At 40.0% G+C, this 26,401-nt stretch overlaps 2 protein-coding genes and 1 long non-coding RNA gene across 3 annotated transcripts; 1 reads left to right on the forward strand and 2 right to left on the reverse strand.

Moving 5' to 3' along the window:
* Positions 1 to 7,036: 7,036 nt before the first annotated feature.
* LOC121730826 lies at positions 7,037 to 22,620 on the reverse strand. Its single transcript, XR_006036152.1, has 3 exons — positions 22,610 to 22,620; positions 15,207 to 15,212; positions 7,037 to 7,140 (listed from the first exon to the last, which is right to left on the reverse strand). It is a non-coding gene; the product is annotated as an uncharacterized LOC121730826 (long non-coding RNA).
* On the reverse strand, positions 18,277 to 21,288 carry LOC121730825 (solute carrier family 35 member E1 homolog). Its single transcript, XM_042120001.1, has 2 exons — positions 20,701 to 21,288; positions 18,277 to 19,104 (listed from the first exon to the last, which is right to left on the reverse strand). The coding sequence occupies exons 1-2, from the start codon at positions 21,017 to 21,019 to the stop codon at positions 18,476 to 18,478; spliced, it is 948 nt and encodes a 315-aa protein (XP_041975935.1). The 5' UTR covers positions 21,020 to 21,288; the 3' UTR covers positions 18,277 to 18,475.
* A 303-nt stretch (positions 22,621 to 22,923) lies between the features above and the next one.
* On the forward strand, positions 22,924 to 23,831 carry LOC121731012. The gene has a single exon (XM_042120302.1). It carries the CDS (start codon positions 23,131 to 23,133, stop codon positions 23,530 to 23,532), a length of 402 nt encoding a protein of 133 aa, XP_041976236.1. The 5' UTR covers positions 22,924 to 23,130; the 3' UTR covers positions 23,533 to 23,831.
* The last annotated feature ends 2,570 nt before the right edge of the window (positions 23,832 to 26,401 follow it).

Consider the following 26,401-nt stretch of genomic DNA (forward strand, 5'->3'; position numbering starts at 1 on the left):
AAACCCCCGCGACAGAACGCGGGGAAAACCAAGAGCAACAGACCATACCACGCCTGACCAGGCCACAATCGAACATCAGACGCAGCAGGTTATCCAAATGGTGCGTGCGGGCCCCGGCCGGGACCAAGGGAGCGTGTATGGGTCCACTCCCGCACACACCATGCTACCACGCCTGCGGATCTAAGCGACCTGGGAATTTTTTTGGGGTAGAGGAAAGGCTTCCGAACCCCGGCCTTTTTTATTTACGGCGGACGGGGGGAAGTTGCGCCATGGGGTCGACGGTTACGACAATAGGGCTGTCGCGGCCGTCAGGCCCCAGGCGGAATAGAAAAATACGCCGACATGTAAAGTGCCGGCGCAGGGATAGGAGGGGGAAGAACGATCCCACGGTGATAGTGGGCACCGCGGCTGGGTGCCGCGGTACAATCTCCTCCTCTTCAATGGCTGGTGGGCGGAACATCCGCGATGTCCTCTGGGACGGCGTCTCTGGGCAGACGGTGGCGGTCCGGCGGTCGTGCATGCCACGGCGCCAGGTTGGCCAACTCAGGTAGGCGCGAGGCGTCCGCTCGCGCGAATAGATTCTTAGAGAGTTGCGCTACGAACGCCTCAACGCTCTCCACGCGCAGATCTCTCGCGATGGTGTCGTTCCTCACGTACCACGGCGCTCCGGCGATTCGGCGTAGCACCTTGTTCTGCACTCTTTGTAGCATTCGCTTGTGCGAAGCAGAGAGCAGATGGTGCCACGCTGGGGATGCGTACGTGAGGCGGCTGCGAACATACAATTTGTACAGCGCGATGCGCATGTTGAGCGGGATCTGCGGTGATGAGTAGGCCGGGTGCAGCTGGGCTACCGCTGCCTTGGCTCCGTTCACCGCTGCCTGACACTGGGCTGTCATGGAAAGGGAGCGGTCGATAATTACCCCCAGGTATTTCGCCGTTCTGCCCCACGGGATCTCGGCGTCACCAATCTTCAGGGGGGCCGGAAAACCTCGACTCCTGGTGACGGCGAGCGCTTGGGACTTGGCTGCATTGACAGCCAGTCGCCATTTGCTCAGCCAGTCTGGGAGGAGGTCCAGCGTCCTCTGGATCTTGATGGCCGCATGATCTACCGTGAGGGAGGAGGCGAAGTACGCCGTGTCATCGGCATACAGCGCCGCTAGAGTGCCCGGATCCTTGGGCACATCACTACCATAGTGCTTATAAAGATCCGGGGAAAGAACACCCCCTTGGGGGACACCTGCGTAAATGGGGTGCTCTGATGAGAGGACCCCGTCGACACGGACTTGAAAGGTCCGGTCGGAAAGAAAGGATGCCAGTAGCCTTACAAGGAAAAGGGGGACGCCTGCTCGGATGAGCTTGCAGAGCAAGCCATCGTGCCACACGCTGTCGAACGCCTTCTCCATATCTAGGAAAACTAAATTCGCGGCCCGCGAGAGCCCATATTTATACTCGGGCGATGCCAGCGCCGCGAGCCGCGGTGCGTCCAGTTTCCCGCGCGGCAATCGTAAAACCTTGTAAATATTTCCTATTCGATTTTTTTCTCTTTCATGTTTCTGTAAATATTTTTTCCTTTCTGTACATCTCTTTCTAATTGTAATAGCCAATGAAAATCAACCTTTTAACTTCGTGTACATTTTGTCATAATAATAATTATCTCATTTTTTGTATATAAGCAGCGCATTTTTGTAAATAAATCACTTCAGTTCACCACAGTATATCGAGTTTTACTCTATACTCCTCCGACCTCTAGTGAACTCTTAGAGTGACCAACCGGTCCTCTACACTGGTGACTCCGTGAACAACAAGCAACCTCTGCTAGAAGAAACTCTGCTGGAAGAAACTCTGCTGCTCTGCCCGAAGAATCTCTGCTCGACGAAGTTCTGCTCAACAACGCTGCTCGGACGAAACACTGCACGACGAATCGCTGCCCGAAATACCACTGAAGAAAAATGGAACCCAGAGGCGAATCCCTGCCCGAAACCTCGGCACTCACCAGCAACCCGGCGACGTCACCGTCATCGCAGGAAATCGCCGGCATCGCACTTTCGATGCGAATTCCGCCATTCTGGAGAGACAAACCCAGGCTCTGGTCCTTCGAGGCAGCCACCAGCAGCCTACAGAAAAACCAAAGCCAGCTCTCCCAGATGGTCATCGCTCGTCTAGAAAAAGAAGACATCGAGCAAATCGCCGATCTTCTGTACAACCCGCCAGAAACAAACGAGTATCAAGCTCTCAAGGACCGGCTCATCTCCGCATATGAAGAATCTGACAGCCGGCAGTTTCAAACGCTGCTGTCAGATATGGAGTTGGGAGACCAAAAACCGTCACAACTGCTACGACGAATGCGAAACCTGGCTCGCAACAAGGTCCCCGATTCCACCCTACAACTCATGTGGGCCAACCTCCTCCCGGCAAATATTCACTCCGTCCTGGCCGTCAGCGCATCATTCAAGACGAAGACCACACTCGACGAGCAAGCTGCGCTGGCCGACAAAATAATGGAGCAGTCAACTGTAAATACTGTACATAGCATTTCATCATCAACTCATCGTGCAAATAGCTCCGCATCAACATCATCAAACATCGAGTGCCTGCTCATAGAAGAAGTAAGAAAACTGTCTCTAGAGGTCGCTGAACTAAAAAATCACGCGAACTACAAAGTATTTTTTTTTATTAAATCACTGCATTACGTGTTTATCATTATTATTTATAAAATATCCATAGTTCCATAGTCCATACCATCCGTACTAATATTATTACTATATGTCTGGCGCAACGTAGTTTCGGACATCAACTAGTAGTATTAAATTATATAAGTAAATTAAAATAAAACTTTATTTTTATTATTTATTGAGATCAGATTACTTATATTAAAATAAAAACAACAACACGTTGCGAGACAGACAGACAGTAATAATATTATTAGTACGGATACCTAATATGGAATTATGGATATTTTATAAATAATAATGATTAACACGTAATGCAGTGATTTAGTAAAAGAAAAAATATTTTGTAGTACGCGTGGTCGGTGATAATTCAAATATAATCTTCCATACCTATGGCACACCTGTGGACGACTAATCAATCAAGAACAAATCATGAAAAACGAATAGCATATCAGCTACGACACGAATTTCACGTTATGGTCTTTTTGTGATTGCCGGAACGCGTCGTGGCCGTTTTCTTTAGAGCCACGCGCGCAATTCGCGTCGTGGCTGCTTCACAGTGACCACAACGCGTTGTGAGACATTTTTTCGCTCACTGAGCGTTTTCGGTCTTTGAGCGTAACACATCACTGATCTCCATTATGGAGGTCAGTGGTAACACATACACCAAATCATCACGTAGTACTTATAAACATTTTTTACAATTGGCTGTCTGTATGTGTTTTTGTTTGTAATATCTGAAATGGCTGGACGGTGGACCTATTTTGACGGGACTTTTATTGGCAGATAGCTGATGCAGTGATGTAAGGAGTAACTTAGGCTAGCAATGATATTCTACTTATACAGACGTCCATACTATTTTCCGGCTAAAATCTCTTCCGAACAATTTTCAAATTCAAAATTGCAGACATTGTCAAATTTGACAGATAAGTGAAACAAAAGATACGAAAAACCATTTACATAAAAGAGACAGTTCTATTTTTAAACGTCGAATCATATCACTGTCTCTTTCTTCGCCTGAGCTATGACGAAAATTCGATTTTTTCCAGATTGTTCGAAAAAATAATTGAATATGTAAATAATCGAGGTATTTATTGCAATCAAGACATGTGGTAAGAGATTCCATGTGTTTTGTTTACTTTCGAGTCATAATTGGTACATGATTCGTATCTATGGCAACGCAACAGTAAACACATCTTTGTTTACGCTCCGTAAAAAAATTGATTTTAAAACAATTTTTAAACAACAGGACTAAGTTTTGTCAGTAATTTAAATGGTTCTTAATTCGTTAGTGATAAAATAAACAAACAGTGAAGTAACAACTACACAGTGTGAGCAAAAACTAAATTGTGCTTTCGGTCATACGTCATGAGGAAGAACTTTCACCAAGAAAACCTAGTGTCTTTAAATAGCAATATATAATTACTGTTGTGCCTGTTCAGTGCAATTAGTTATTAACATATTAAGTTTGAAGACACAATTACTACAACTTACGCTAAAAATGACCACACGTAAAGCTGCAAATAAAACAATATCGGCAGTTAATAATAATGAACGTCCCGCATCCCCTGTCTCTACAAACCTGGACACTATTGCCAGTGAATTACGTTCTTTCCGTCAAGAGATGATGAAGATGCAAGCCGAATACTGTAAACGATTAGATGACTTGTCGGAAAAATTTTCTTTCTATGAAAATCGCATAAAAGTCTTAGAAGACAAAGAGAAAGAAAATGGTGAACTCAAAGCTCAAATAATCATTCTCCAAAACCAGCTCCATAACCAGGCACAAAACTCCTTGCGTTCCGAATTAGAAATTCTAGGCATCCCAGAAGTTCCCGGGGAGAACCCGTACCACCTAGTCTTGACCACTGCCACCAAAATAGGAATCGAAGTCGACGAACGAGATCTAAATTACGTTTCCCGCTCTGGACCACAGCACACAGATGAAATCAAGAATCCCAAGAACCTGCCTCGACCCCTCGTTGTATCTTTTACGCGAAGAATAAAACGAGACGAATTTCTGAAAGAAAGTAAAACCAGACGATTGCTAGATAGCAAGGACATAATAGGTTCAGGCCCCTCGACAAAGGTTTACATAAACGAGCGTCTCCTGCCTATGTGTCGCCATCTTTTTCGCGAGGCTCGTAAATGGTCTAAAGAAAATGGTTACAGGTATTGTTGGGTTCGCGATGGATCTGTCTTCATCAGAAAGCGAGAAGGACGTGAAGGCAGCCCACCAATACAAATCCGGTCCTTGGAAGACCTGCACCGCCTCACATCTGGAAAAATGTATAATCTTGTTATAATATTATCATCTTGCTTTTCAAAAGTTTCAGAAGTTTTTTCCCTCTGGCTTTGTACCGTCCATATTATTTTTCTTTCTTTATTTTGTTACTTTTTCTCTGTACTTACCTTTGTGATTGTTAGCTGTATAATATTACACACACCTTATACATCTCACACATCTTCACTCCTAATACACACACTTAATAGAATAGCCAAAATGCACATAATTCTCATACACCCGATTACTATAAATTTACTTACCTTGCTTCTTGTAATAAAAGTTTCACCAATCTTAAGTATTATCGCAGCTAAAAATTATATAACTCATAAGGCATTCTCAACTTCTTCTTTGAAACTTCATAACATATAAATAATGTATATTTTCAATGTTTTTAGATGTTCTAAATGATATTGATCAATCTTTAAATATAGAATGCCGAGTTTATTGCCACTCAATCCAACACACTGTTCTCCAGGTTGCAGTCCTTCCTTGCTGGATCTCATCATCGTATCATCGCCAAATTCTGTAACTAGACATGGCCAGAGCTCAGCCGAAATGTTTTCGTACCATGATCTAATCTATGTTGCTTATAATGTTCGCGTGCCTAAACCCAAACAGAAAATACTTTTTCAACGTAATTTCTCCTCGATGGATCTGGTTAGCTTGAAGGAAGACACACACAACATAGATTGGTCAGCACTGTACTCATCGGAATCGGCTGATACTAAGGTTGAGATGTTTAATACCCAACTTAAATCCCTATATGACAAACATGCTCCTGTAAAGCCAGTTAGGATTAAGCATCTCCCTGCTCCATGGTTGACAGACAGTATTAAGTCCCTTATTAGTGCCAAACATGCAGCTAAGGCGAAATACAAGAAAACTAATTCGATTGAGCATCGAGATAGATATATAAAACTACGAAATCGGTGTAACACTATGTGTCGCGATGCTCAACGCCGTCATATACATTCGTCGATCGAGAATGGCGACCCCACAAAAACTTGGAAGTTTCTTAAGTCTCTCGGCATTGGAAAGAATCAACGCGACTCAGATAACTCTTGCGATATTGATATCAACATAATTAATAAACATTTTACTAGCTCTCCTAACTTAGATCCGGATGTTAAACTGACAACACTAAATAAAATTTCCTTTTTACCGATTTGCAACTCCGAGCAGTTCTGTTTCACCCCATTTACTGAGAGCGAGGTTAAAAGGCATGTCATGATGATAGCTTCAAATTCCGTTGGTGATGATGGAATCAGTCGCAGAATGATTATCCCGATCCTGGACATAATTTCACCAGTCCTATTGCACATTTTCAATTATTGCATATTAACTTGCTCCTTTCCCGATACTTGGAAATCTGCCCACATAATCCCATTACCTAAATCCTCCCGTCCTAAAAATGCTTCAGATTTTCGTCCAATATCAATTCTTCCTTTCCTATCCAAAGTCCTAGAGCGACTCATTCATCACCAACTCACAAAATATATCACTGACAATAAACTACTTAGCGCTTACCAGTCTGGCTTTCGTGCAGGCCATAGTACCACTTCGGCTCTGGTTAAGGTGGCAGATGACATTCGAATTGGCATGGACAATAAGAAGCTTACAATTCTAACTTTGATTGACTTCAGTAATGCTTTCAACTCCATTGACCATGACATTCTTATTGGTCTGTTAGCGTCTTTTAACCTTTCGCCCTCTGTAATTCAATTACTCCGAAGTTACCTTGAGGGTCGTCGACAGAGAGTCAAAATCTCTGAATCTTTCTCAGATTGGACCAATACTACTGTCGGTGTCCCTCAGGGCGGCGTACTTTCCCCATTACTCTTTGCGTTGTTCATAAATTTTATCACCCTATTCATTACTGCCTGTTTCCACTTATATGCTGACGACCTGCAAATTTATACCCAGTCAGCTCTGGATGAATTACCTACGGCCGTAGATGTTATCAACCGAGATTTATCTGCTATATGCAACTGGAGCAGAGAAAATGGACTTCTCATTAACCCTGTTAAGACTCAGTTGATGGTTCTAGGCAGTCCGGGACTCGTATCCAGAGTTGACTGGAGTACTTTACCATCGGTGTCTATTGACGGAGTAAAAATACCATACAGTAGGGTTGTGAAGAATCTTGGCGTGTACTTTGATGAGCATCTATCTTGGTGCCAGCAGCTAAAAGAGATTAGCAGGAAAATATATTCAACGTGGCATTCCCTGAAACGTCTCCGGTATGTACTGCCGGTTCCTACCAAAGTAGCCCTAGCCGAATCTCTGTTCCTCTCTATCCTCGACTACGCGGATGCTTGCTTCATTAACTTGACCGAAGATCAACTCAATAAACTCGAGCGCCTCCAGAATCTGGCAATTAGGTTCATCTTTGGCTTACGCAAGTATGACCGCGTATCAGAGTTTCGCAATAGGCTTAAATGGTTGCCCATCCGTCTTCGACGAAATTCTCGTGCACTTTCCTTCCTTTACACCATCCTATTTGATCCCAACAGTCCTAATTACCTAAAAGAGACCTTTAACTTCCGTTATCCCGACAGACACGAGCTGCGTTCCTCTAAAAATCTCCTTCTTGATATCCCCATTCACCACAGCAAGTACTTCCACTCTTCCTATTCCGTACAATCCGTCTTACTTTGGAACTCCCTCCCTGCAAGATTAAGACTCTCAAAAACATTAGGAACATTCAAGTCCTCCCTTAAAGAATATTACCTAAATAAGTGTTCGTAATTTATATTACGACATTAATTAATTTGGAACTGTACATTATAATTTCATGTGTTATGTAATATGTTACTTTATGTATATGTATGTGTATATATATATATGTATTAAGTATAGTATATTATTTAAATTATTTTCTAATATTATAATTATTATAAAATAGTTATTTTACTCGTATTATACTTTGTATGTATAGTATTGTATATTATCTATTATGTACTTATCTATTTATTAGGATAGTATTTATAGGTATTTATATATTTTTATTATTATAATCACCATTATAATTTTTTATTCTTATTACCTATAGTTAAATACTTTTAGCACAACACCCTCTTTCCAGCAATTTGTTCCTTTCTTCCAAAGGTTGCCTGGAAGAGATTGCAATTTTGTAATAAGGCCGCCTTTGTGCACTCTCTTCATTTTATTATGTTCTTTATTTTATGTGTGTGTTTGTAACTGTGATGTGCGCAATAAAGTATATTCATTCATTATTCCAATTCTCGAAGATTGTAAGAAGAATATAGGTAAGTATTCATTTAAAATTTTACATTTAAATATCCGTAGTGTACATCATAATTTTGACGGCCTATTGGTAGTATTAGAGAGACTAGGAATTAATTTTGATGCTATAGTTTTGAGTGAATGGATCTCTGAATCCTCGGTGATTAAACAAATTGACGGTTACCACAGTTTTAATACCACGAAATTCTTAAATAAAGCAGGCGGAGTTATCGCATATGTTAGCTCTAAGTGGTCGGCTTATGCCGAGGCAGGGCCGTAGCTAGGGGGGGGCATAGTGGGGCAATGCCCTACCTTAAAATCACAATGCCCTACCTTAAAAATACCAATAATCGGCCAAGTGCGAGTCGGACCCGCGCACGAAGGGTTATACCGCGCACGTACCGTTATAGAGCAAAAATAGTATGGGACCTACCTACCTACCTAACCCTTAATTTTTTTTTAACTTTTATTATTATTTATTAAATTACATATATTATTAAGGCCTTTGTGAAAATTTCAAGTGCCTACCTGTTGTCATCATTGATAGTTAAGCAAAAAATGTTAGAAAAATCACGTTTGTTGTATGGGAGCCCTCCTTAAATATTTAATTTATTTTGTTTTTAGTATTTCTTGTTAAAGCGGCAACAGAAATACATAATCTGTGAAAATTTCATTTCTCTAGCTATTACCGTTCTTGAGTTACAGCCTGGAAACAGACGGACAGACATCGAAGTCTCAGTAATAGGGTCCCGTTTTTACCCTTTGGGTACGGAACCCTAAAAAGGAAGACCTAAAGGACTTGCATTACAGGTATTAGACAACAGAAATATACCTTATTCTTATATAAACTATACATTATATAGTTAAGATTTTTATAATACCTTTAAAAACTTTTTGTTCCGTGGGCAGGATTCGAACCCGCGTCCCCCGGATTAAGCTGCCACACGCCCAACCATTGGGCCACAGAAGTCGTCGATAATAATTCTTTGTTCTGTGTATAGATGGCATTTGAATCACGATTACATGAAGCGATGCGTCCATTTAATTATAATCTTAATGAAAAAAAAAGATGTAGTACTGCAGTGTGCGAGTCCACGTTTTCAACTTTAACTGCAATTAATAGGCCTCAAAGACTGTCAATGGGTCACGAAAGAATGGCTGGTATGGTATTTCTGTCCTTTGAAAAAAAAAGAACAAAAAAAGTTGATCTGAACGAAGTTCTTCGCATTTTTAATAATATGGCGAATCGTAGAATTCAGCTGTTTTAAATTTTATGTTATTTTATTATTAATTATTATTTTAATAAGTTTGCAGAAACAATAATAATCTAAATATATTTTAGTTGTTGCTGCGTAGGGTAACCTCAATGAAACCACCACACTGCTGTTGGAACTCGGTTTATTCGAAAGTAACTCGGGCTTATATAGGCTCACATTAGGTTTTCGATAGCGCGATGTAGCGGATTACAAAATTTGTACAGTGCCATCTGTTATCACATCCTATAACTAAAATAACAACTATCGAACTAACAACTTCTATTTAACCTGCCTAGATATGAACCTATACTAGGTGGGATCTTTATATGTCAACGTTCTCAATTGGCAATATTATTTTGTGTACTTATGTCACCTGTCATACCTCTAATTCGTATTAAACATCCCGCCCACCAAAAGGACTCGTTCCTTTTCAAACTTATAAAAAGAAAAAAGCTAGTTAACTTACATCTTGTTGCTATTACAATTACATGAAAATGTTAACTTTCTCAAACTTGACATTCACACATTTGACTTAATAATAAATATTAACAATCTCCTTGGTGTAAAGAGCAACAATGTAACTTAAACACATGAAACTTAAAAAGTAAACAATTTTACACTATCATTCAAACTCACAATTAAGTAACAGTAGACACACAAGATATAATGCAAGTAAAAACATAACTCAAATTTAACAAAACTTATTAGGCTTTTCGCAATGAACACAACTTATTATATGGACGTTCACAGATAGTATTTTTGATAACAGGTTTAATACTAACTACTCTGGTAAGGTTGTCTTTACCTGCATGGTTTTAACTACTCTTATCTCATACACAGTCATCTCTAGCTGATGAAATATTTTGATCTCAAATACTACAAAATCAATAACTTCTGGTACAGCATTTTATGGGAAACATTCAAGTATATTATTTAAAGTCACATTAACCATCGTTTGAGTAAGCTTTCATCGCTGAACGCCAGTAAGACGCGTCTCAGTAATCTGGTTCTGAAATTGTAACCAGTGGTTCACCGATCAAAAAGTGATCGGGCGTCAAGGGCATTGAATTATCTATACTCTCACTCAAAAAGTAGATTGGATATAAAACTTAAGCAACTTCCACCAGGGTCAAAAGCGGTTCTCAATTTTCCAAAGGTAAGTGTTGCTAGTAATCTCCCTCTCTCTGACGAGCGAGTCACTAGGCAAAATTGTTTCTCATTGTAAGAAAAAGAACATTGGGTAATATGGCCGCCCACCCTGAACACTCCGTTTCAATGAAAATGGATGATAGGGGGTGCAGCTGGTTTTTCTTCGTAACACTTCTCGTAGTTCTCCGACAAATTAAATAATCTTGGAAATAAAATGATTGCGCAGCTTTTAGACTTCTATCAAATACTTCGTCCATTTCTTTAACACTTGTATCACTTTTGTTTTAGGTTTCCGACTCTTTTCATGCAGTATAATAATACTCTCTGGATTCACTCAAGTTTGGAAGTCTCAGCTAAACAAATCTTCTTTAGGATAAATTGCCAGCACCGTGGTTGTTCTCGCTTCTATGTCAGGGCTGACATCTATTTTCTTACAGGGAATATCACTCACTTGCATTACGTCTGGAACATACCACCACAAATCGTGCTCTCAGTTCTCTGACCGAAGTACCTCTTGTTCTTGAGGCACAGTCAGTGGGTTTTGATCTGTGGCAATGTGAATCCAGTGGTCGTATTCTGGTCGAAATTTCGGAAACCTCTTTTATCTTGTGGTCTAACAACTCGGTTCTCTTCGAAGCCAAGCTAAAGCTAAAAGTAGAGTGGAATTGGACCAGGCAAACAGGACAGGACAAGGCAGGACTTCTCCTTAGGTATCTTCTATCTGTGAATACCTTAAACAACACCTTTACTCCAATCATAGTTGCACACAACTCAAAATTTGGAATAGTACTAATAAGCTTTTGAACAGGTTTGGCTGCAACGATATATACGTAAGTATTACCACTTTACCTCTTAGATTTTAGGTACACGGCTGCAGCATATGCCACCTGAGACACATCAGTGAAAACGTGCAACTCTACGGGATTGTGCTACGTGATCAACATCCATCGTGGTAAGTACTTCCTTAAACTCATCTCTGTTAAATTTGTTTCCTAAGAACTGTTTAGATCTCTTTATTCCGACATCCTTGGATTTATCATACATACACTGTGGATCAGGATCTCGAAAGGGTAATCTCACAACATGTCTGCCTTTAGTAATTCTTCCAGCTGTAGTCTCATCTATTTCTTTACATCTCTTTTCTTCTTTACATAATTTCCTTTCCTTTATGTCTGGCTTTCTCTCTATATCTCGAAACTGTTTCAGCATACTATCTTCTTTTACTTTCAGGTGATAACTAAACGCTCTTGGTGTTTGCTCTCTTGTACGACCTGCATTGCCAGATATGATCCAGCCTAGCTGGGTATTCTGAGCAATCGGACCACTGGGTGATGAATGCTTAAGAAGACCACTTAATAATATTTGACTATAACCCTCTACTCCTAGAATAATGTCTATTTTTCCAGGTGAACCATAACAAGGATCTGCTAAAGGTAAGTGGACAAGATCTGGCCAGTTCAGGATGCAAGCTTTGGAAGATGGAAGAAATGATGTTAATGAATTTAAAACAAATGCATTAATCGATAAAGAAAAATTACAATTATGAAGTGACTCTATCTCAAAATTAGCAATGCTCTTAGATATATTATGTTCGTTACCTCGACCTACACCTGACACTAAATTATTAACTGGTTTGCGGTTAAGACCAAGTGATTTCACTACACTCTCAGCAACAAAGGATGTCTCTGAACCTTGATCAATTAACACACGCGCACTTTGACAGTAGCCATTTTGTGATTTAATTCTCACTAAAGCTGTAGGTAACAACACTCTGTTATGCTTTTGGTAATTCTCACTGGCAAAATTAGCTACTACTTTCGTCTCATATTTTGGAGTTTCTCTCTCATGACAGTGAACTGCATCTACTGAGTCGGATGCAGTACCAGTGGATGAAGTTGGCTGGCTGGAAATCACTTGAGGCCGACTTCTCTCATAATGCAGCAGTGTGTGATGCCTCCTACCACAACGTCGGCAACACGTAATTTGATGGCAATTCTTGACGTTGTGGGTAAGTGCAAAACAATTGATACAAAGCCTCTTGGATTTTATAAACTCTGTTCTCTCTTGGGGAGACTTAGATCCAAATTGTTTGCATTGGTATAACAAGTGTGGTTTCTCACACATTACGCAGCTTCTCTTAAATTGGACAGTTGAAGAATGATGGGCTTTAATCTCATTGGACAATGCAAAGCGGCGACCGGACTTGGAATCGGACAACATCTCTAAGGTTCTGAATTTCTTCTCTAAAAATGTAACTAATTCATTCCAGGTTGGGAAATCATCTGACTCTCTTCGGCTCACTTCCGACTCCCACTCCGTTCGTGTCTCATAGTCTAGCTTTGAGACGGTGATATAAATAATAATCACATCCCATTTATCCGTCTCAACTCCTAAATTCTGTAGCGATTTCAAACAAACGGCAGTAGTGTCAAGCAAATTCTTAATTGCGGCTGCGGATTCGCTATTTGCGGATTTCAATGAAAATAGTTTTTTCATAACCTCATTTGCATTATATCTCTTATTGCTGTACCGCTTAACTAGTTTGTCCCAAGCTTCAGCGTAATTTGAATCGGTAGTAGTCATACTTCGCAATAGCATCTCAGGCTCGCCTCTTAAGCCGCACTTCAAATAATGCATCTTTTGCACAGCACTTAAAGAGTCATTGTTATGGATGAGCGACAGGAACATATCGTGAAAGCTTTGCCACTCTTCGTATGCTCCCGAAAATGTGGGAAGCTGGATTTGAGGTAATTTAATCTCTGGCTTTGCGGGATTACAGCTTTGGTTGCATGCAGACATCGCAGGTGCATCTCTTATCTCGCTTTTATTAATCATATCTAATCTTAATTTAGCTTTGTATTCTATGTATCTCTCTTCCACAGTGTCAAACCACTCTTCCTCAAAATAAGCTACTTGCGATCTTTCGGGCTCAGGTACAGCGCTTACAATCTTATAATGGTTTTCTCTAAATTTTGTCCATAATTGTTCTAAGCTTTCCAATCTGGTGTCAATATAAATTGAAGTTAATTTGTCTTTAGCTGTCTTTTTATAATTGGTAAAAGCTTTGCTTATCTGTGTACCAATTTCCTTTTGCTCCGGTAAAAGTGACTCCATTATGTCAATCGCAATAGCGCCAAAATACTACTGTCATAAACTTCACGGAAGACAATTCGCACAGCTCATATAACTGACAAGTCCAAGCCACTTAACTTGAAGAGTCTCTTATTTACAATCTACTTACGGTCTATTGTCCTTGCACCTACTACTCACTGCAATCCAATTTTCTTGTTATTTGCACGCACTACTCACTGCAATCCGAATCTCCTGTCACTGCAATCCGAGCTTCCTGTCACTGCAATCCGAGGGTCCCTGTCACTGCAATCCGAGGGTCCTGTCACTTGCACTCACTAGTCACTTGGGTCCTGTCCACTCACTATTCACTGTTCCACCGCACTCACTATTCACTGGGTTCCTACCTTGTCCGCCGCACTCACTATTCACTTCACTTCTTCACTGTCCACTACACTTACTACTCACTCACTTAGATCCCTGGTTTCGGCACCATATGTTGCTGCGTAGGGTAACCTCAATGAAACCACCACACTGCTGTTGGTTTCTGCATTCGAAAGTAACTCGGGCTTATATAGGCTCACATTAGGTTTTCGATAGCGCGATGTAGCGGATTACAAAATTTGTACAGTGCCATCTGTTATCACATCCTATAACTAAAATAACAACTATCGAACTAACAACTTCTATTTAACCTGCCTAGATATGAACCTATACTAGGTGGGATCTTTATATGTCAACGTTCTCAATTGGCAATATTATTTTGTGTACTTATGTCACCTGTCATACCTCTAATTCGTATTAAACATAGTCGTATCTATTGACTCGTATCACCCAACCCAACAATTAATTATTATTTCCTCACTCTCACTCACACGTGGATCGCTACATCCAGAAGTTTAACCATATTGTTCGCTTGTTCTTCGTAATTGAGGATTTAATAATATGTAGTTCTTAGATATAGTGCTCATGCTTTGTAACAGATTTTTTTTAAGTATCTAAGAATAACTATTGAATGAATTGAATACATCATTGACCTAGAGATAAATCAAAACAACAAATACTAAAAACAAAATAAAATCAATATTTAAGGATTCGTGTTTTTGGCCTTTTTTGCTGCATATTGATATTAATGGCAACAGTAGGCACTGGACATTTTTGCGAAATCACTTAATTAATTAATAATACAATTAAAATAACATTTATATTTAAAGGGGGCTCAATTACAAAAAAAAACAATTTTGGCCTATTTTTTATCTATAACGGTACGAAACCCTTCGTGCACGAATCCGACTCGCACTTGACCGATTTTTTTTGCTTCCGCCCTACCTGTAACCGACGCTGCCCTACCTCAAATTTGACTCTAGCTACAGCCCTGTGCCGAGGAGCCAAATATTGAAGAAGCCAATGGCATAAAAATTACCATCCAAAACGAAATTACTCTCTTAGCATTATACAGATCTCCCTCCTTTTCCAACGCACAGAAATTCATAACATCTTTAGGTAACGTGTTAGATACTATTCATAGACCTTCTTCTTTATTTATCGTTGGTGATTTAAATATTAATACTATAGGTTCAGACATTAACAGTGATAACTCTTCATCTTACCTAACTCTACTTTCAGAGCATGGCCTTATTTCTTGTATTAATCTTCCTACCCATGCTCATTCATGTATCGACCATATATTTATAACTTCAATTATAGAAGCAGAATCTGTAATATGCCCAAATGACCTTACAGACCACGACCTCATTATGGTCGGAGCAAACACAACAAGGCCTAATAAGATATTTAAAAATAGAACTAAGCTTCGAATTGATTACGAAAAATTAGTAGACTTAATTAAAGAAGTCTCGTGGACTGACACACTGAACAGTAACTCTATTAATGAAATGGCTGAAACATTTACAAACACCTTGAAATCTGCTATATCTAAATGCTCAACTTTACAGCGACTTAGCCATAAAATGTATACCATTAAGCCCTGGATGACCCCCGGACTAATTAGATGTGCTAAACATAAAGATAAATTACATCTTGATAGTAAAAGGCATCCTAATGATGAAATGAAAAAACTTATATATAAAAGATACAGGAATTTTTACACAAAAATATTACGTAATGTGAAAAGTTCACATGACAAAAATTACATAGCTGAAAATCAACATAAACCCTAAAAAATTGTGGAAAGCTATAAATCAGGTTTCCCACCGAAGTAGAAAAAAACTAGCAACCCGCTGCTAGATATTACAGACATAAGTGGTACTAGTGAAGAATCGCTAGAGTTACTCAACTCACATTTTACATCTGTAGGAAAGTCTTTAGCAGAAAATATACTTAATAGCCTCAATAAAACACAGGAATCTATTGCATCCAGTTGGTTTTCAAACAAATCATTCCCTAATTCATTTTTCTTAGCTCCAACTGATCCAAATGAAATTATTGACATTATAAAAAGCCTTAAACCAAATAGTCCTCCAGGTCTCGATGAAATAGATAACAAAATACTAAAAGTTTTATGCAAATACATCGCCGAACCCTTATCAATTTTATTTAACTTAAGTATAGAAACAGGAACTTTTCCAAAAATATGGAAGGTGGCGGCTGTATTTCCTATACATAAAAGCGGCACTAAATCTAACCCCTCCAATTACCGCCCTATCTCTCTTTTGTCCAATATATCCAAACTCCTAGAACGTATAATAAACAAAAGATTGGTGTCGTTTCTAGAAAGGAATAACATAATCTCGGATAATCAATTCGGTTTCAGACAGGGAAAATCCACAGAAGATGCTGTGACTTTACTTACAAACTCAGTTGTTAATAATCTCGATAATGGGCATAAATGCATTGGAGTCTTCCTCGATCTTGCCAAGGCATTCGACTCTCTTTCGATCCCTATTTTATTAAAAAAGCTAGAATGCTACGGCATAAGAGGCAATCAATTACATTGGTTCGAAAGTTATCTGTCGAATAGAAGTCAACTCATTCAAATTAGCGGAGTTAAAAGTAACATGTGTTCTGTTCAATATGGCATACCACAAGGAAGCATCCTGGGTCCCTCGCTTTTTCTTCTTTATATTAATGATATATCAAGCCTATCTCTTAAAAACTCAAAACTTAAATGTTACGCAGATGACACAGCCATTATTTTTATGATGAAACATGGGAGCAAGTCCGCAAGAGAGCTGAAGATGGCATGGCTGCTCTATCTAACTGGTTAAATTTTAATCTCCTCTCCCTTAATACTTCCAAAACCAAGTTTCTTTGTTTTCACAAAAATGCTGCCTCCGCCCCTTCCTCGCTTAATGAATTAAAAATCCATTCCTCAATGTGTACTTATCCCGTTCAGAACATCCAACTGCAATAATTGTTCTGCTATCCAGCGCAGTGAATCCATCCGCTACCTTGGTGTTATCCTGGACCACCAAATGACCTTTAAACAGCACACAGCAGAAACGTCCAAGCGTGTTAGAAAATGAATGGCCGTCATGAGGAACTTACGAGGTGTGGTCGATGGTCAGACCCTCAAAACTATCTACTTCGCTCTATGCCAATCGGTTATTAATTATTGCATTCTGGCTTGGGGAGGCTGTCCATCTTCTACTCTTCTTCCACTGGAAAGAGCGCAGAGAGGAGTACTGAAAGTAGCACTGAAGAAGCCCTTAAGATATCCTACTACAACTACGCACGACGTCATTTTCAAAGTTCGTGACTGCGCTCGATGCAGACTAAACAACAGACGGCCCAATTGGGCCGTATTTGAAGCTTCACAACGCGCGCAGTAGTAACATATCTGGTTTGAGTATTTCATCATTGTAGGCTAGTTTTTAATCGACTTCCAAGGAGAAGGATATAATATGTTACTTTTGTCTTAATGAATTTAGGTTTAAAAATGTTTATTATAGAAACTTTAAAACATTTTACAAAAAGTTTTGAAAAATGTTCGTTATTACCTTTTCTTGGGGGTTATCTGGGGACTGGGACCGAATCCACGGCATCACTGCCATTTAACTGTGAATAATACTCTAATAGTTGTTTGTAACAAAATATAATATTAATATCAATTAGGTAGTTATTAACATTAGTGAAAGTCATTCACTAGGATTACAATTAATATAAATTACATAACTAAAAACTCCAAACACAGTAGGACATTACTAAATTCGTATTATTGAGTCTTCATACTCCACAGCACTGGGTAACTTCTATAGTAAATTCTTGGGCCTATAAATAATTAAATTCAATAGTGCTAAATCATTGAAGCAGGTTTCATCTATTATTCAATACTCATAGTAGAAAGACATAAACATAACAAGTAACATAAATGTTTGCTTTTGTGAGAATAATGATGTGGGTGCTAATTGTGGGTACCGCCACACTTTTATTAAAGAAGGAGACGGTGGACTATCTACACAGAAGTTACAACTAGTTGAGGTATCAAGTAAATACTGCTGCTATGTTCACAAACTCATAGCATTCTCTGTAACAACTCAATACATTAAATATTAGTGAGCACCACCAACTTATAATTACAATAATTTAGCTAATAAAAAGCCACTGTATTGCATATATATATATACGACATATACAACAATTGGTTTTATAAAAAAATCTTAAAATAGACTGAATTTTTTTCACTAAGTACTTATATCTTTAGATTCTGATATGGCATATCATGCCCTATTTAAAGTTAATTCTAAACTGAATGAAAAATTATTATATGTAAATTTTTATTTTACCTGCGCGAGCAGAAGGTCCATCTCAAAGTAGGTCGAAAACACGATTTACTACAATCATACTGGCAGCAACGGGCGGCTGTCCTGCGGCGCGGCGCGGGCGTGTATTTTGGCGCGGTTGTAGGCGAGCACGCCCAGCAGCGCCAGCGCCATGCCTGCCAGGTTGAGCGGCGGCGCGGGGTTCCCCAGCAGCAGCAGCGACGCCGCCACCACCGCCGCGCGCTTCGCCGACGACGCCACCGCGTACGCCAGCGGCGACACCCGCGATAGTACGCTGAACGCCGCCACCGCCTGCAGCCACGCCAGCGCCCCGTCCAGCGCCAGCAGCGGCGCAACGCGCACCCAGCCCCCCGTCGGCCGCGCCCGCAGCAGCGCGCCCGCCTCCGCCCAACCCCACACCGGAGCCAGCAGCGGCAGCGCCAGCGCCGACAGCAGCAGCAGCAGGCGCAGGTGGTGCGCGCCGGTGTCACGCAACGCGCGCTTGGAGAAGATGTGCTGCAGGCTGAGCAGCGCCGCCGCCGCCAGCGCCGCGCCCAGCCCCAGCGCATCGAACTGCAGCTCGGTGGCGGATGCCACGCCCACGCCCAGGGCGATCAGCACCAGCGCGAACGCCACGGCCGGCGGCTGCCGCTCGCCGAACAGCACGCGCACCAGACCCGCCGTCCACAGCGGAGTCGTCGCCTTCACTGTAACCGTGTACATCACTTTAGTGGTAATATGACGTTATTGAATATTATATCAGGGCATATTTATTAATTATTGTTAAGAGTCCGTATACGAAATTTTGCCGAAATTTTGAAGAAAACGACAGAAATAATCTATAATTATAGATAAAATTCTATCCAATTCGAGAAAAAAGAAAAAAAAAAACATATTGTGCCAAAAAACATGATTCAAAACATCCTAAATCTCACATTATAATATTACTCGCCGCAAGGCTAATGTGAGATTTAGGTTGTTTTGAATCATGTTTTTTGGCACAATTTGCTTTTCATTTTTTTTTCTTTTTTCTCGAATTGGATAGAATTTTATCTATAGATTATTTCTGTCGTTTTATTTTTTTTATGAATTACAGCTCCAAGTTGCCGAAATTAACAGCAATTCTTTGTCCATTTTCTCTAAAATTTTGCCGAGTTACATATTTTTTTACTCGACTATTTCATATTAAAAAGTAAGTCCAACATTGTATAGACGACTTTCTCAACAGTACATTGTATTTTTTTCATAACGTTAAGATGTCAATACAATCCATAAACAGGTGAGATTCTAAACCTTTTACAGCAAAAATCACAAAAAAAGGGTTTGAGTTGGATTATTTAAAAATACTTAAAAAAAAAAAAACAAAAATCTAGCTCCAAAATTAGATTATAATTGAAATGATCTTACATGTTGTGCATTAAAACTTATAGAAATACTGTGTTTTAACTGTTAAATCACGTCTGTTAATCACCTCGGCTAATCAATCTTATCAAGACTCTTAAAACAACTGGCTCACAATAATGATACAGTTAATACAGACTAAGGCAATAGGAAATGCATAGTTCTTTGCAGACTTTTCTGAATGTCTTACTGTTTAAATGTGTATAAAAAAGTGTTTTAACTTTTAACCCATCAATCTCGAAGCGGCAACTGGCTGCTGCATAACAATTGAAAATCTATTGTGTCTGTGATACCCCCTACGTGTGATGGAGGTGTTAATAACACAAGTCAAAACTAATCTGCCTGAGATATGTGTACTCAATTTGGATGCTTATACCAGAAACAAAATATGATTTTTACTCATAAAGAGTGATTTTAGAGACACTCGACTATAAAAGCAGACTTCATGAAGAATACAATTCAATGTCATTTTTTTTCAAAAAAATTATTTGTTGACTTGTGTAATGGGAAGCAATGAATTTACTGCACTCTCTAGGCCAGTGTTCCACAAACTGTTTTGTGTTCAAGGTACATCTCTATGGAAAAAAAAATACTATATGGAGGTGCACCACCAATTAATCAGTCTGTTTAGGGCTTACTCTGAGCTACCAACCCTTCGTCGATTGTCCTGAGATGTCCGTTTTTGGCACTTAGCACTAAAACTAAACTTAGTGTACAAAGACCTTTTCCGTGGCACACCAACTGCTGGGAAAGGTACACTAGGGTGCCGTGGCATCAGTTGCAATTGCGGATCACTGGTCTAGGCAATAGAGTTGATAAACTATGGTTCACCCACAAGACATAGAAGTTATGGACAAAGTCTCTATCCAGCAACTGGACTTCAGTAAATAAATAGTAGGTACCTGTGTGTGCATATGATATTGGTACTTTCCAAATCGAAATCTGCGAGAACATAGTCGTAAAGAATTTAGCGCAAGCGAGCGGGACGAGGACCCTCAGGTAGTAGCGGCGGGGGAAGGCGGGGGCGCGACGCACGTCGCATAGCGCGAAGGCGGGCACGCTGTACATCACCGTCGACAGCAGCTGCACCATCGTCACCGTCATTGGCAGCGGCAGCTCCGTCAGCACCAGCTTGCCCACCACGTTGCTGGCCGAGCTCAGCGCGTACCACGCGACGCACAGCAGCCCGATCGTCACGGTCTCGCGCCGAGATGCCACCATCCTTTTGTACTGAGTTCGTGATACCTAGCATGCCTCGGTCGTAGGGTGCCCCTGCCGGACGGTAAAGATCACCGTTGTGCTTGTGATAAAGTTAATGGTACGCGATACGTCATTGTCCTTTATTTCTTGGACGTGTTACACGAAAATTCCGTTGAGGTGGATTTCCACTCCGTGAATTATAACCACCCGAACCTGTTTTATATTACAAATTTTCGACTTTTGAACATTATAAATAGCCACAACGACAGAAGTTACCCGTAGCCGTAGCGTACCATATGATATTATATGTTTCTTCTTCTTCTTTTTTGTTAATGGCTCCTTTGTGAGTTGCCAGTATCAGAGTGTTTTGGCAAAGACTTTACTTTATGAGATGGCTTTATGAAGAAACAAGGTTACGGTATGATGAGACGCTTACGGTGACTGTTGAAAAATCTAAAACAAACACAAACATTTAGGGTTAGTCCTATACACCTTACAATTTAATTCTGTTAGTATGAATGTATGAACATAAAGTTTCAACAAAGGGAGTATTTACAGAGGACAGAACTGAAGTAAAATTGATAGGGCGAGGAATAGTAGGGGGAAGGAAATCGTATAAAGTTGGTATCTTGGGCAAGAGAAAAAAATATGGTCTAGAGTGCCCTCGTCTAGGCCGCATTCACATAAGGAGTTATCTCGGATCCTAATCTTTGCTAAGAAAACAGGCGTGCTGCAGTGTCCTAGCCTCATGCGACAATTTGTTGAACGCACTGTTTTGTTTGCCTTTTTGAATTTAAAAAACCATGGCTTTACTGGAATAAAATTTTGAATATTAAAATAGTTTTTTCCTTTACTTTCACTAGTTCTGACCCATATATTGTGCCAGCTATTGTACATGTGGGTTTTGGCCAGCGGAACTAAATCCTGGCAATAGACTGTATAGTGGCCGTGTTCGTCGGCGTATTTTTGGACAAACCTTTTATTGCGCATGTCCAAAAGATGTCATGGCAACGCCATAACAAGTTGCTGGTCAAGTCGCAAACAACGTCTTAATTGCTTATACATGATTAAAATAATAAAAGCTAAACATAAATACATAAGACTAAATTGTCTAACAGCCGTACAAAAAATAATTTATTTAACACTATGATAGCGTTTGATTATTTTATTTCGGAAAATATGGATATGGATCACTTGGAAAAATTTGAAAATTTAAATGTTTTGTTTTTATGAAATAAGAGGGCAAACGAGCAAACTGGTCACCTGATGGAAAGCAACTTCCGTCACCCATGGACGCTCGTAGCATCAGAAGAGATGCAGGTGCGTTGACGGCCTTTTAAGAGGGAATAGGGTAACAGGGGAGGGTAGGGATGGGAAGGGAAGGGAATAGGGGAAGGTAGGGAAGGGAATAGGGTAGGGGATTGGGCCTCCGGTAAACCCACTCACTCGGTGAAACATAGCGCAAGCGCTGTTTCACGCCGGTTTTCTGTGAGAGCATGGTATTTCTCCGGTCGAGCCGGCCCATTCGTGCCGAAGCACGGCTCTCCCACTGGTTTGTTCATTGCAACGCCACCAACAAATTGCAATTGGGTTAAAGGTCAAGTCGTAAACAGTTGTCGTTGCCATGGCATGACATGATTTGGACATGCGCAATAACTAGGTTTTGCAGCGAATGCGCTAAAAATTAGGCCGACGAACACGGCCATTATTTCCACTTTTATAAATAAATTACGTACCACAAACTTTTATTTTTATGATCAAAGTGTAAAGTGTCCATCTATGGTTTTATAGCCGAAGTGCCATAATAAGAAAAAAAACTTAACTGTCATGACATTTATACTAGTAATCTGTGGTCATGACATAACAATATTTTCATTTTGATTGACAGCGCAATATTTTGAATTTGATTGTTATTTGTTACTTACGGTCTTACCTCTTGCTTGCATATTTAATTCATAAAATAATATTATATTATTAAAGTATTTTAGCTAAAAAACTGAAGCAGAACCACATAATACTTGTCAATAAATTGTAAAATTTTTGCACATAAGCAAACAACTGAGGTTAACCACTGATTAAAGGAATAAAGTGTCAATTTTGTAGGTATTTTGTTACTTAACAAATTAGGAGCAATGAATAGCGTATCGACAAAGATGGGACCTTCGAAGAGGACAATCAAACTCTGCGAAAGCACGTGGAAAGTTCACGAGTTCGAGGTGTGGAGCGGCGAGTTGATCTGCCGGGCGGCGGCGATCAGCATGCCGGGGTCGTTGTTCGTGTGGCTGGGCGGCCGCGAGGCGGCGTTGTCGGCGGCGGCGCTGGGAGTGCCGCGCGCCGGCTCCGCGCTAGCCAGCTCGCTGCTGGGGGACGACCCCGCCGCCGTCGCTCTCGCCCGCCGCCTGAGCGCCGCGCTCGCGCGCCAGGTCTACGTCTGCAGCGGTAAGGAGTTCGACCGCTTCACCGCTCCGCTCGTCGAGCGCGGCATCGTCGCTGAACTGAAAAAACATCCTGATGTCTTTGGGAAAACATCCTGATTTAAAAAAAAGTGCTAGTGTTTAAAAATAAATGTAAAGAATGCGTTAAGTTCGCTTGATGAAAAAGGAACCCAGCTCATATTAGCTGGGACTGAGATTTATATTTTTTTTAAGTGGTTGCGGCTCGCGCTGAGTATTGGTTAATTAAAAATACATTTTATTAAGTTTTAGATTGTCAGCTTGTGGTCAGGATTTAGTACAAGTTGCTGTCACAATATCATTATGGTCTAGGTAAAAGCTTATAGCTACGAATAATAAAAACTAAGGAAACGTAACTCCCATATGTTACCCATCTGCAACCGTTTTGAATTTGGTACCTTTTCGCACACTAAAATATGGCAATAGCAACGAAACACTAACACTCAAAACGAAATAAAGTCGTTGAAATTAATTGTCACTTCTATATTTACACAAAATTTGTACCGAATACATGCATAAAGTATGCATGTATTCGGGTCACATTTTGTAGGCTCATGGACAATTTTTTGACACAGTTACTTTTCCTTAGTTTTTATTATTTGTAGGCTTATAGGCGTTATATCCTAGATTTTCTCAATCAGTAAAAGGGCATAACTTAGGGGCTGCACTACCACTCCCTGATAAGTACCGGATAGGCTGTCCACAACTTATCTGACATACTTACTGTATCTGTCAGATAAGTAGTGGATACCCTATCTGGCACTCATCAGCAAGTGCAGGCCCTTAGCCTCTTTTGAGTGAATGTCAACAATTTATTGTCCCTGTTAATCCCTCGATCGCGGATTCTTGAAAATCTAATAATTGTTATTGCGGTCACATGCGACCGCTTGGGGCTTGAGCTTTGCAGGATTAAAGTAAGAATGTAACTAATTAGATGTCCATTGTTAAGGTATTCTGAGACAAATGACCAGCTTGGCAGCAAGCACCTAGACTTCAAGCAAAAGCAAAAATATAAAATCACATCAAGTGTGGAGCAAGCACATTTAATAAATGCTTGAATCAAGCATCAAGCAAACATTGTAAAAGGTCGATATGCTTGAAGCAAGCAATAAAATCTGTGTGCTGCTCTAAAAATCTGCTTGCTTATCTCAAAACTCTTTATAATAATATACAGTAACAATAAAGTACTAATTAAAAAGCGTGTTTTATTACAGATACTATTCTTCTCTGTGAATTCTACTAAAATTTAAGAGCTCTGAAGAATCCGGGGCTGAGGAATGCCATGGGTGGTCGGTACATTCATAAGTATAGGAAAATGAATTCCTTATAATTCAGAGCTCACGTGGGATGATTGTGTGATGATGACTTGATGGTACAGCCAATAAAATCCTACTATCCTACTTCCTACAATGTTATAAAGGCGAAAGTTTGTTTGGATGTATCATGTATGGATGTATGGATGTTTGTTACTCTTTCACGCAAAAAGCACTGAACGGATTTTAATGAAACTTTACAATAACATAGCTTATACATCAGAATAACACACAGGCTACAACTTTAACCGACTTTCAGAATGGGGGAGGTGTTATGTTCGTTTTCTTATGTTCAACGATTACTTCGCCGTTTGTTAACCGATTTTCGAAATTTTTCTTTTGGTATCTAAATACCAAAAGAAAAATTTCGAAAATCGATACCAAACTGGGATGATACCCTAAGGTATCATCCCAGTTTGGTATTATATTCACAAAAGTGGTGATCTGATGAAGGATCCATAATTAGTCGAGGGAACTCCTCAAAATTTAAAGGGAAACATGTGGTGACTTCGGTTTCATGAGAAGTATTCTAAGCATATGCTACCAACATGTAAGATTTTGCACCGAGGTATACCTGGTATACCGTGGTTCCAGGGCCGTAGCTAGGGGGGGGCATAGTGGGGCAATGCCCTACCTTAAAATCACAATGCCCTACCTTAAAAATACCAATAATCGGCCAAGTGCGAGTCGGACCCGCGCACGAAGGGTTATACCGCGCACGTACCGTTATAGAGCAAAAATAGTATGGGACCTACCTACCTACCTAACCCTTAATTTTTTTTTAACTTTTATTATTATTTATTAAATTACATATATTATTAAGGCCTTTGTGAAAATTTCAAGTGCCTACCTGTTGTCATCATTGATAGTTAAGCAAAAAATGTTAGAAAAATCACGTTTGTTGTATGGGAGCCCTCCTTAAATATTTAATTTATTTTGTTTTTAGTATTTCTTGTTAAAGCGGCAACAGAAATACATAATCTGTGAAAATTTCATTTCTCTAGCTATTACCGTTCTTGAGTTACAGCCTGGAAACAGACGGACAGACATCGAAGTCTCAGTAATAGGGTCCCGTTTTTACCCTTTGGGTACGGAACCCTAAAAAGGAAGACCTAAAGGACTTGCATTACAGGTATTAGACAACAGAAATATACCTTATTCTTATATAAACTATACATTATATAGTTAAGATTTTTATAATACCTTTAAAAACTTTTTGTTCCGTTGGCAGGATTCGAACCCGCGTCCCCCGGATTAAGCTGCCACACGCCCAACCATTGGGCCACAGAAGTCGTCGATAATAATTCTTTGTTCTGTGTATAGATGGCATTTGAATCACGATTACATGAAGCGATGCGTCCATTTAATTATAATCTTAATGAAAAAAAAAGATGTAGTACTGCAGTGTGCGAGTCCACGTTTTCAACTTTAACTGCAATTAAAAGGCCTCAAAGACTGTCAATGGGTCACGAAAGAATGGCTGGTATGGTATTTCTGTCCTTTGAAAAAAAAAGAACAAAAAAAGTTGATCTGAACGAAGTTCTTCGCATTTTTAATAATATGGCGAATCGTAGAATTCAGCTGTTTTAAATTTTATGTTATTTTATTATTAATTATTATTTTAATAAGTTTGCAGA

Source organism: Aricia agestis, chromosome 10, assembly GCF_905147365.1.
Source record: "Aricia agestis chromosome 10, ilAriAges1.1, whole genome shotgun sequence".
In the NCBI taxonomy this organism is placed as follows: domain Eukaryota; kingdom Metazoa; phylum Arthropoda; class Insecta; order Lepidoptera; family Lycaenidae; genus Aricia; species Aricia agestis.

Bases quoted from the DNA above. Each gene is read 5' to 3' on its own strand.
- LOC121730825 (XM_042120001.1), bottom strand. From the start codon at position 21,019: ATGGTGGCATCTCGGCGCGAGACCGTGACGATCGGGCTGCTGTGCGTC. The intron at 19,105-20,700 runs GTACCTACTATT...ACACGGTTACAG, and splicing joins AATATCATATGCACACACAG to TGAAGGCGACGACTCCGCTG.
- LOC121731012 (XM_042120302.1), top strand. From the start codon at position 23,131: ATGAATAGCGTATCGACAAAGATGGGACCTTCGAAGAGGACAATCAAA.